General features: G+C 45.1%; 1 protein-coding gene across 7 annotated transcripts in view; it reads left to right on the top strand.

Moving 5' to 3' along the window:
- HIPK2 (homeodomain interacting protein kinase 2) overlaps nt 1-9,578 on the top strand; it is a 130,754-nt gene extending 121,176 nt beyond the window's left edge. For all 7 annotated transcript variants that reach the window (XM_054168196.1, XM_054168193.1, XM_054168199.1 and 4 more), the window contains 3 exons: nt 5,760-6,007; nt 7,021-7,181; nt 8,918-9,578. In XM_054168196.1, coding sequence (XP_054024171.1) covers nt 5,760-6,007; nt 7,021-7,181; nt 8,918-9,385 — 877 coding nt within the window. In that variant the 3' untranslated portion in view covers nt 9,386-9,578. The remainder of the gene's footprint in view (nt 1-5,759; nt 6,008-7,020; nt 7,182-8,917) is intronic.
- Nucleotides 9,579-12,474: the final 2,896 nt, after the last annotated feature.

Raw genomic sequence — 12,474 nt, forward strand, 5'->3', positions numbered from 1 at the left:
AATACTATCACCTTATTTATCACCTGCAAATTTCTAGAGTCTTTGTTCAGCATCCCTTACAAAGAGACTTTACAGGCCAAAGAGATTTTTTCCTGCTGTGCTGTAAGATAATGCCCTAACTGTTATTTATTCTGGAAGGAAGAATTTAAGTCTAACTCCTACCTGTGAAGCACTGAGGAGAGTAAAAACAGAGAGAAGAATTGGTATTTTCCCTACAAATTTACTTTTCTCTGCTGGCTCTTGCAAGAAAGTCAGACAGACAGACTGACAGTGCAATTGCAGTAGCAGTAACTGGGGCACATACTCAGCAAGCTGCAAGCAGCAGGGTTAAGTACTATCCACTGTGCAACTTCACATGGTGCAGTGGTTAAATGTAAATCCTCCCTTGATTAAATACTTCTGAAACTTAGGACTGGAGAAAAGTAAAGCATCAACTTATTCACAGAGGAGAGAGGACCAAATATGCCCTGGGATTTTGGCTGGGGAGGAGGGAGAGCAAACATGGTCCTGAGGGAGGGATGCACCAGGCTGCAGTGGTGGTGCAGCAAGAGATATTTCCACATGCAGCCTAGGGATGCATCACAGAGCATGGCAAGAGGAGGGACTGGAAGGAAAAGGAGTGGAGGTGGCTCTTATGACAAGTCTAGATGACTTCCCATCCAAACAATGAGTGTAGCAGCCAAGAAAAACGTGCATAACGTAATATTTCAACAAGAGCAATTGCAGTTGTAGTGTGAGTTTTGTTATCTGACTCCTCAGTTGCCTAGAATAGGTGGATTATTCTGAAGCGGCAGTCTGAAAAGGTCTCATGTTACTAAGGTTTCAGAGACCTGGGACAGAATTTTTGTGATGTGAAGCTAACATTGCATGGTGAATATGCACACCAGCTCAGAGGCACAGCTATGCAATGGATGCCTTCTTCCCCAAAACTAGAAGGCCATGTGGAGCTGAAAGCCGCTGTGGCAGCCACACTGAAAAGTTTTCTTTGAGTGAAATGCCTGTGGAAGAATTTCCCCTACTAGACACCATTCTCTTTTTCTGTGCTTCTGGTGTAACTTGAGATACACAAAGAAAAAAGGCCTATTCATGCAATGCTATCCCATAGCAAGCTTTTGGGCTAGGCCTTAAGCACATAGAAGTCATCTCAAGTTGCATTGTTACAGAAGCTGTTGTCACTGTCCATATCCTATGTATGTGTTTTCAACATTGCTTTACCACCTAATTCATCATCTTCTGTTCCTGAACTTCCTTTCACTTTTTGTCCTCATTATGTCTTTGGCACCTTTCCATTAAGATTATCTGAGATGCCCACCTTAGTTTCTTACCTCTGTACAAGCTGTCTTCTCTTCCCTCTATCAGACTTTTCCTTGAGATCTTTCCTTGTGGAGAGTAGAAACCCATGTCTGTCTCTGCTCTGTACTCAAAAAGGTGGTATCTGTTACAGAGCTGTCTCCAAGACCTGCTTCTGCAACTGTTAAAAGGCACAGCTGTACTCTCTGTCTGCATATTGGACATGGACTGTTTGTGTCCAAGTTTGAGAACAATCTCTTTGGGACCAGGTGGGAATGGGCTACCACTCATAAACTAATAATAGACTTATGAAGCAATGCATGTTTTTCCAGCTGTTTTTCTGAAAGGGAGGACAGAGCTCCAGCCAATGAGGGTTAAAAAGCCTTTCTGGTTTACTACTTTTCAGTCTGTGTAGATGGATTTGATGCCTCTTTGGTAATCTTCCCCTCTCCCTCCTCTGGAGACTTAAAATACACTTACCTACGTAATGCAGGCAGGCACAGGAGCTGACCAGGAACACATGCCAACTCTCAACACTACTAAATCATGTATGCTGCTTGGAGGAGGGAAAGCAGTTACCAGCCTTGGAATGAACTTAATAAGAAAGGGGCAAGACTTTTAATAGTATTTTTCTTTGTAAGCACAAACCTCCCCAAAAGCTGTGGCTGAGTTACAGGAATAGAGTAAGCTTGCTGTACAGGCAAGTGCTGTGTCAACGGGTAATGGCTCTTAGTCCTAATAGTTTGTGAGCAGGGAAGGCAATACATCATCCTGGACATTGCATTGCTGTGAGGTGGGGAGAACAGCTGAGTTCTCAAAGGAAACTGGATAGAGGATAGTTGCTAGCTAGCAAGAAGACTTTGAGAAGGGGGAGCAATAGCTCTTCTGGGTTGAATTTTCAAAAGCCCTCATTTCAGCTTAAGGTGTGTCTATAAGCCTGTGAGTCAACTGATTTTCAGCATGAGCTGGGCCTTTGGATGCTTTTGAAATTCCCACCCTGAATCTCTGAGGCAGACTGTGGTACAGCAGGTGCCAAGGTCTTGGTGTGTGTAAATAGGTCTGACTGACTTCACTGCCTGCTCTAACATTAACTGCAGTCTCTTTCCTAAAGACAAAAATCCAGCTGCTTTCCATGGAGCTCCTCGTGCACTTGAAATGACATAGCCTGCTGGATCAAGAGGCTAATCACTTGGGGCCTAATCCTACAAATATTTACCTATGTGGTTTAGCTCTGTTACTGGAATAGTCCATCTGACTTTAGTGGATGACACATTAGTAGCACTGAGAAGTTGTGTAAGGCCTGGCAGGACCACAGCTCTGGTCCTTTTCAGTTTTCCATCCATGAAATTAGTTTAATATCCTGCTGCAGTCCCTTTCTCTGGACAGGTTTGGGGTTTGGGTCACTTACTCATTTAACCACATGGATCTGCTGGATTTTCTTGTAACCTAGGGGCTGTAACACGTTGAAGGAGAAGGCTCTTCATGGTCCCTGCTTTGACAGCCCTCAATCAAATGGTGGAAATTATGTCTATTCTAAAACAATAAATAGCACAGATTACACAGAAAATTACCCTTCCAGTTCCACATCTCAGCCTTTCCTTGTCAAGTGTCAGCTGAGTGCAAGTATTTCCAGTTCAGCAGCTCAGCCACTTATGTAAGGCAGGAACTGTAAAAGAATAGCTAGACCTTATCAGTTGTCAGAAAACTCTTTAGTGACTTGATTTTTCTGTATAAAATGTAATAACTGTCAGAGTTAGGGAATATATATCTCTTCCCAACTGGCAGCCAAGGGTAGCTGCAAAGGGCAAGCAGTGTGGATACTCATAAACGTGTGATTACAGGCATTTCTGCTGAAGGAGAGAGGAATATTGATACAATATTCATCATTTTTATTGGCTTAATATTCTTCTTTCATAGCACCATATCCAAACTGCTACATCTTTCTTCACATACAGTAGTTGTCCATCTAAGGTAACACTGTTGCTCTTTCCATTTGTAATCCAATGCTCTCCAGCTCCTTCTGGAAAGCCAGAATATGAGGGTTTGCTATCATACACCTTCCCTGTTGGAAAGGTTGCTGCTCCTATAAGCATTGCTTCCAGATTCCAGCTTGCTGTGCAATAGCTTCCTCTCCTCTCTCATCTGCTCTGTTTCAAGTGTCAATGCCTTAGGAGAGCAAGGGCCTCTCAAGACTAACTTTTCACTGTGCATAGAACAACATGGTTTCATGTCCTCTTCAGGGCACACTAGGAACCTGTGATGATAGCACAGGGAATCACAGAATGTCAGGGGCTGGAAGGGACTTCAAGAGGTCATCTAGTCCAAAATCCCTGCCAAACCAGGACCACCAATACCAGATCACCCAGGAACTCATCCAGGAAGGTCTTGAATATCTCCAGAAAGGGAAACTCCATGACCCCCCCAGGCAGCCTGTTCCAGTGTTCCATCACCCTCACAGTGAAATAATTCTTCTTCCTTTTTCCATGGAACTTCCTGTGCCTCAACATCCACCCATTGCCCCTTGTCCTGTCATTGGGCATCGCCAAGAGGAGCCTGGGTCCTTTTGGCAATCACCCTTTACATATGTATAAACATTAATGAGGTCACCCCTTAGTCTCTTCTTCTCCAAGCTGAAGGGCCCCAGCTCCCTCAGTCTGTCCTCATAAGGAAGATGTTCCATTCCCTTAATCATGTTTGTGGCTCTGCACTGGACTCTCAAGCAGTTCCCTGTATTTCTTGAACTGAGGAGCTCAGAACTAGACACAATATTCCAGATGTGGCCTCACCAGGGCAGAGTAGAGAGGGAGCTCTCAACCTACTGACCACAGCCCTTCTAACACTCCCAGGATGCCATTGGCCTTCTTGGCCACAAGAGCACATTGCTGGCTCATAGTCAACCTTCCATCCACTAGGACCCCCAGATCTTTTTTCCTCTTCACTGCTCTCCAGCATCTCAGTCCCCAGCCTATACTTGTACATGGGGAAAGTCTGTGATGATAGCTTGTTTGTGAATGCAGCACCCCAAGGTGTTCTTTCATGGAGAAGATGATAGCTTTTCAGTTACAGGTCTGGGGATTGAGGTGTTGAGGTGCAGTTTGTGAATGTTGATGGAAAGGGAAGCTGAAAGGAACCTGCTAGTGCTTCTTTAGCAGTGGTAAAAATAAATAAGGAAACAATGTCCATGGAAAGAAACTGTTCTCCATATCTGCTCCCCACCTTTCCCTGTGTAAGAAGTGGTGCAAAGAGTAGGGAACAAACTGCTCCATCACAAGCTAAGACCAGATTAATCAGCTGTTCCCTGGTCTGGACTGGCCAGAGTGAGAGAATGGAGAGGAGACTCCATGGGAAAGGGATGTTTCTCTTTTTAAAGTGCACACTCAAGCATTAAAGAGAGAGATCCCTTTTTCTCCATGTCATTCCTGTTCCTGTTGGGGCTGTTTCCACCATTAAGCCTAATTACTTAGTTTTTATGTGCTATCCATTTCTTTTCATCATTTTAAAAACTTCAGTTGCCATAACAACATAATGCAATCAGTGAAACATAGCAGCTATTTTCTGTAGTCAAGGTCTGTGCACTGTCAAGGATGTGAGCCATTTAAGCAAATCTTCACCATCCCCCCTTCCTCCCTCCTCTTTTTCTCTCCCTCTTTTTCTCCCTAAACAAGCTCATAACAGGAAGGAGAAACCATCAGGAATAATTAGGCACAATAGCGTGGCAAATCCCAATCGTACTCATACAGTCTAGTCTAATGAACTTCTAGCACTAATCTTGGAAGTGTTGATGTTCCTTTCTAATCACTTTTTTGATGTCATAGATAGATTAGCTGCAGGAAGACCTTGATAATCCACACTAGAGCCAGGAGCCCCAGTGCCTATTTAGAGAAAGAAAAGAAAAGAGAACCAAAAGCATTGTATGCTTTGCTCTTTTTTTTTCTCTCTTTGCCATTTCTTCTTCAGTTTTAAGCATTTATTGAGAATATATGCCCACTGTACCATATTAGTAAATAGAACAGAGTACATTTGGTAGATTTGTGAGATTTAAGCATGGAAAGTCATAACATCTATTATTAAATCATTGCTGGAAGGCTGGGAGAAGCTGCCACGTTTTTGTGTGGGTGGTGAGACTTGCAACAAAGCATAGTATAACTGCTGGGCTTCTACTGCACTCATATATAAAAAGCAATCTGAAAAGAAATCTGGCAGTCTGGTTCAGCGCTATTCTAAGCATTGTGACTATAAGATCTATCCACAATGCCTTGCTTACTCCTTGACCTCCATGAAGGCTTTCCTGGAATAGCAACGACTGAGTTTTGAAGCCTGGGATTTGGCTTAAGCAGCCTCTTTCTGGCTGAGGACTGAAGGGTGTGCGTTGCCTTTATGGAACTAATCTGCTGCGGGCAGAGTCTTCTGGCGGCTTGCGAGTTGACTATTGCCCATTCACTCTTTCTGCTTGTGTGCTTTTGTTTCAGCACCATGTCCAAGCAAAGGAAGAACGTCATCAGCTGTGTCACCGTGCATGACTCCCCCTACTCCGATTCCTCCAGCAACAACAGCCCTTATGCCGTGCAGCACCGTGCAGGGCAGAATAACGGGAACACCTATGACACCAAAGGGGTTCCAGAGACTCACTGCAGTGGGAACCCCCGAACCATCATCGTGCCACCACTGAAAACCCAGGCCAGTGAGGTGTTGGTAGAGTGCGATAGCCTGGCTCCAGGTAAATTGCACCTCTTCCGTCAAGAAAATTAGTAAGAAATAAATGATTTATCTTGGAAGAATCTCATTGTTCGGTTTCATTTTGTTTGTTTGTTTGTTTTGTTTTCCAAAGAAGCCATGCTCCTGCCCTTCTCTCAAGTGACACAGCTGTTCTTGGGAGCCATATTGCATTGTTTATGTGCCCTGGTACACTCAGGAGTCACGGGGCAATTGTCAGTCTCAGTTACTTCTGTACAAACCCAAGAACAGGATGCGGCCTTTAGCTCAACATTTGACCTGAAAGGCTCCCAAATGCAAGTGTGAACCTTTGCTGCCTAGCTTTCCATAGGGTTACTTTAAAATGGGTAAGATAATGAAAACACACGTGCATTGACATCCAAACCTGTTGGCATTTCTGGGAAGAACATTTCCCCAGGACCTTCACTATGAACTGATAAGGTTTGCTCATCCAAAGCCTCAACAATGCTAGATTGTACAATGTGTTCAGAAGAGGCTTGTTGTGGAAGTCTGGCCCAGAGCAGTGGGCTTTGAGCTACTTGGCAGTCCTTTATTTTGGCACACTGCTGATGAAACCAAAAGCTCGTAGGGTGACGTCTGTACTAGCTCCTTCTCCTTCCCTTCCTGCTCACCAGGAGGTCAGCCAAGCCACGGGGTTGTTTTTGTGTGCTATGCACACTGTACTTTCCTTCCTCTCCTTGGGGTTTGTACCTGCATTGTACAGTTCTGCTGGCAGAACCATTTCTCACATTTCTGAAGGGTCTATAAAGCCTTCTCCAGGCCTAGTTTGGGTCCAGATGTCAGGTCTGCTTGCCTGCCTCTAGGATAACAGGCTGGCCTTGTATATGAAGCACTGCTGAGGTATTCTGTTAATTAATAGAAACCATTTTCTTATCCAGCTTCTTTTGTATGTCTCCTCCCAAAGTCCACTCTGGAGGAGATTCAGTGAGGAAGAGATAGGGTGAGCAATTACAGAATGTGATGTAAGCTACAAATGTGTTTCCTTTCCTGGCACAGTCACCACCAGTCACCACTCATCCTCCTACAAGTCCAAGTCCTCCAGCACCGTGACCTCCACCAGCGGTCACTCTTCAGGGAGCTCGTCTGGAGCCGTTGCCTATAGGCAGCAGCGACCAGGAGCACATTTCCAGCAGCAGCAGCCTCTTAATCTAAGTCAGGTAAGTCAACTGAGACAGATTTTGGTGGTGCATCATCCAGCTCCTCCAGCATGGGCTGTCCTGTTCCAGTCTAATGATAGTTGGGCCCCATGTCCAGTTTGAGTTGTTTCAGCATCACTGCAGACCTTGATCTTCCAGCTCAGTCAGCAGAAGTAGTGTAGATTCCATCCCTGAGCGTGGTGGTGGTACTCTCACCATCAGTTCTGAAGTCAGATGATTTAAGTTTGAGTGGGAATAATGTGAGAGAAAGTGCAGTGGCTCAGACTCAAAGTGGAGCAAGACTGTGTAGGAAGGACTGAATTCTCCTTAGCTATTAGTAAGCATGGGGAGAGTATCTTCCAAGTAAAGGGAGTGCATCAGCCTGGCTACAGGATTAGGAAAGAAGTCGCCATTGAATGTGACAAGGCAAAGCAGAGCCTCTATGCATATGTATGACCTCATGGTAATGAGCTTGATCCATCCTGTGATAAACCTGGGCTCAGTCCTGGGCAAATCCTGTTACTTGGCAGCATGCAGTTCTCAAGATGTTTCATTGTGATCAAAACACCCAGGGAGCTCCCCAGGAGCTTCACTAAATAAAATCTTTTTCACATACTGCACCTGGGGCCTTTCTGTTCTTCAAGGTGAGATAATAAGAGTAGGGAAGTTACAACACATTTGCCACTGTTTCAAGAGGAACAAGTCTGGAGAGAGCAGAGGACAGTGCTGGTTTGAATCCAGAGCTGGATATAAGCAGAACTGGTGGGTTTTTTTTAAATAAGATCATTTGAGTGAGAAGAATGTCCCTTCCCCCTCAAAATGTAGTTGAAATTGAAAAAAATCAAATAAACTTGAAATAAAAGTAAGTGAAAATGGAGGAAATGGGAAAGATCTGTTTCCAAGAGTGGGGGAGGAATGTGGTTGCTGCATTAATACCACAATGGCAACACAGGGAGAGCTTGTAAAGAGAGAGACCATGGAAGAATTGAAGGAAATAACATGGAACATTGCCCTTCTTGCCTTCTGACTCCTACTTCGTTGGTTATTTAACACTCTTGACTACAAATGAGTGGGAAAACTCCTTGACATCATTGTGCAATGCCAAACAACAACATGGAGCATCCCTGAAAAAGTACATTGCTCCTAGCCCACTGCAAGCAGTTGCCTGTGCTCAAGAAATTAACAGCTAATTACATGAGGGTACCAGGCACATGCAGGATCTGATTGAGCCAAGGGTTCTATCCTCACACAAAAAATGAACTACTAACCAAGGAAATGATAACTGTAAAGACTCAAACTGCGCAAAAATAAATTGCCTCTTACAGGCAGGCATAGTTCAACTTCATTCCCCCGAGTTGTTAGCACATCACATTTCACCAGCAGAGTTCATTAACAAAAGCTATCTGTTGTGTGAGTGTCTGAACTTGGGGAAGATGTTCCTAGGAGCTCTGCAGCCAAGGCTGGGTCTTTGTGGTGGCTGTGCCAGGAGCTCATGGCCCAGATTGGGGGATTCCGTTGTCCTGTTTGAGGTGCTTTGGTAAATGTATGAGACCACAGGGTCTTCCTAGGCTTGCAAGGGACCCTTTGCTGTGATTCATTTCCAAGGGAAGACTGCAGTGATGCTGAGGGTGCCAGGAGGAGCACAAGGGGCATTCCTGATGTCGTCCTGGTGTAGGGTGGCTCCCAGACACTGCTGAGGAGGTAAAGAGCTGTCTCTTGTCTCGTAACCGCTTCTTACTGTTGCTGTCTTTATCCAGGCCCAGCAGCACATCACGACTGATCGCACAGGGAGTCACCGGAGACAGCAAGCCTACATCACTCCAACAATAGCTCAGGCCCCGTACTCTTTCCCACACAATAGTCCCAGCCACGGTACAGTTCATCCTCACTTGGCTGCGGCTGCTGCTGCTCACCTGCCCACGCAACCCCACCTCTATACATACACTGCCCCTGCCGCCCTGGGCTCTACGGGCACCGTTGCACACCTGGTGGCCTCCCAAGGGTCTGCACGGCATGCTGTGCAGCACACCACCTACCCCGCCAGCATTGTCCACCAGGTCCCTGTCAGCATGGGCCCGCGGGTTCTGCCCTCACCCACCATTCACCCGAGTCAGTACCAGGCTCAGTTTGCCCATCAGACCTATATCAGTGCTTCTCCAGCCTCCACAGTCTACACTGGATACCCACTGAGCCCCACCAAGGTCAACCAGTACCCTTACATCTAAACACTGGAATAAGGAGCAAGGGACGCACCCATCCCAGAGGAGTGAGGCGGCCGCTTTTTGTACTGAAGAACATGACAAACAATGCAATGGGAGGCTCGTGTGAAACTTGAACGAAGGAGACTTTAAGGAAGAAACAGAAAAGAGGAAAGAAGGGAGAGAACCAATTCTACACTTTTTATTAAAAAAAAAAAAAAAAAAAGAAAATGAAAAAAAAAAAAACAACAGAAAAAAAAAAAAAAAACAAAAACAAAAAAAAAAAAACAGAAACAAAACCAAACACAAAAACCCAACCATTCTGCACCAAACTAGAGAGAGAAGCAGAAGGACCCTCCAGCGGGTCTTCGAAGAACTTCACCAACAGACTTTCAAAGGTTATTTTCATCCAATAGTGAGCTACATTTAGAAATGTGTTGTCCAGGACACCTAAAATTAAATCCATTAGGTTTTTAATCCAATATGTATAAGGATTAGGGATTTATCCAGCATTTCGAAGGGTTAATACCCCATCTTTGCAGTGGTCTTCGTGTCCCAAAGCATACATGAGGTTTTGGGATGTTTTTTTCTGGAATTAGAAAGTAGGTAAGGGAGGCGGAAGGAGGAGAAGAAAATGTGGTCCCAGTGCTCTAAATTTGGTGGAATCCAGCACTGCTACACTTAAGCACCCTTGGGCAAAACAGGCTGTGCAGCACTGGTTGAGAGTGGAAGCAATGGGGATGTTTCTCCCTTTCCTTGAACGCACTGGATAAATCCCTGATAAATGCTGTTCCTAAATGAGATCTCTAATAATGTTATGCTGGATTTCCGTTCTATTTCTTTTTTATTATTATTTGGATGTTTTCCTTCTGAATCCCTATCCATTTTAGTAGAGGAGAAGACATTCTAGCTGCCCCTCCCCACCCCCAGCCCCGGTAGAATGTAGCACTATCCAGGTCATGCGCCCTTTTTACTGTTTTGTGTTGAACTTCAATGATACCAATAGACTATTCCTCAATGTGATTGCACAAAGAAAAGTGATATAACATAGGCATGTTAGAAACGTGATTGTCCAGGTATGTACGTGTGTGTGTGTGTGCGTGTGTGTGCGTGCGTGCGCGCAGATGCTGCCTTCTCTCTGTGGTGTGTTCCTCGGCACAGCCATTACAACTGTCACAGTCTTAGTTTTACATCATTCCCTCGTAGTGCCTTACCGAACTACAGACGCGGTTTAAGGGTTTACTTCCACTGGTACTCCTAGAAACTGACTGAGGCTAGTTGGAATTTACTCTCAGCTCTTTTTTATTTTGGGGTGGTTTTTTTTGGGGGGTGGGGGTTATTATTGCTGATTTTCTTCTTCTGCTTATGGTGTCGGTTTGGTTTTTTCCCCCCGCATCGTGATTCTTAGCTCACTTGATGAGGTGTTGGGGAGGCTCGTCAAGGTTGGAAGTGAGCGTAGCTGGGTGTTTTGTCAAGCACTGAATGGGACGGAAGTGACTGAGTCCGTTGAGAGACCCAGGGGATACCCAGAGAGTCTGGGGATTCGTCTGGGGACTGATCTGTTTCTGTCCTGTTGAAACAGCAGGTTTCCTCCCTGGAAAATGGATTTTCATTCTGTTCTTTGCCAGTGTTCTCGTTGGAGTGGGAGGACAGCATCCACCTGTGTTGTCAGGTTGTCCAGGTTCTGTGTCTGAAATAGGAAGAAAACTTTAGCCCATGAAAGGGGGAAGCACTAGTTGTTGCCAGCATGTCTCACTACATCTGTTGATGGGAGGGGGTCACGAAAGGGCTGTAGTCCCAAAGCAGCACAAGAAAATCCAGTTGAGTCAAACTCAGGTTTCTTAAGTGAGAAGAACTGTAATACATTGAGCCTTACCCACTCTTAACATAGCTGTGACAGTATGTGCTTCTGTTCCTCCCTTCTCACCTACACCCTGAAAGATTGCCTGCAGCAGTAGAGTGACCCTAGACCCAGACAGCATGGTGGTACAATGGGTCCTCCAAGCCAAGGAATGCTACGTGGTCATCGTATTTTCCAACAGATTTCTAAAGAGAGCCTTTCCTAGAGTAGGGTTTGGTTCAGAGGGAAGTTTCACTGGTAATGGCAGTTACACTGTACATCAGTATTTGTAAGTGTCTTGTAAGTGCCTGTGTATATCCTGGGGAGGAAGGAGGGAAGGAGAGAAGAGAGTTTCATAGAATGTTTCCATGATTCCATGAAAGCTGAAGTCTGCATGGCTGCTTGGTTCCACCCTTCATTTCCCTGTAATTAGCGCATGAAGTATTCGGGTATTTCACAAAATGCTGGAAAGAGCAGGTTCATCAGCAGGGTGGTGAGGGATGGGTTCCCTGGGTGGCAGTGAGGAAGAAGGCTCTCTCAGGTGGGAAAATCTGATGGAAAGACAAGCACAAATATATTGTGCAGTGCTAAGTGCTTGGCTGGCCTGGGAGAAGAAGGGATCCCAATATGCGTAGGCTGTTCAACAAGGCTGCTGTCTTCTGGTAAACCACCAAATAACCTTCCTGGTTGCCAGCTCTGGTTCTTGGGCTACCTTTGCAGGTTTTTTTCTCCTGCCCGTTCTTCATTCCAGCACAATATACTGTAGATGAGGACGTGGTCCTGCAGCAGCCTATGCACCTTACCCCCCTTCCTTTGGAAAGACAACAGGTTCCTTTTCGTCTGGGGGAGGAACATAAAGCCTTGCTCTCTGATGCATTCCTCTCCTCTCCCACCAGTTTGGGAGTGAGAGCACCATGCTGCTTGTGTCGTGAAAAGGAAAGATAATGTTATTTTATGGTATGGGTATGATTATGATTATTATATTTTACTCTGGGTTTTAATTGCACATGCATTCCTTAATCTTTGTGGGTTGTTTTGGGTTTTTAATCTTAGCTTTGTTGTTATTGTTGTTAATTTTATTTCTGATCATCAGTGGCATCAGAAGGGTTGCTGTGTTTCTCAAAAAATGCAGGAGAAAGGCGAAACAAGATTGCATTTCAGAAGTCCAGAGACATTCATTCAGAGGCCAAAACCAAACAGCAGCTAGTGTAATGATCTGCCAGGAGAGCCGGATCAAGGGCAAGCAAGGATCCTGGCACCCTAGAATCCAGTTCAC

Source organism: Dryobates pubescens, chromosome 15, assembly GCF_014839835.1.
Source record: "Dryobates pubescens isolate bDryPub1 chromosome 15, bDryPub1.pri, whole genome shotgun sequence".
Taxonomy (NCBI): Eukaryota; Metazoa; Chordata; class Aves; order Piciformes; family Picidae; genus Dryobates; species Dryobates pubescens.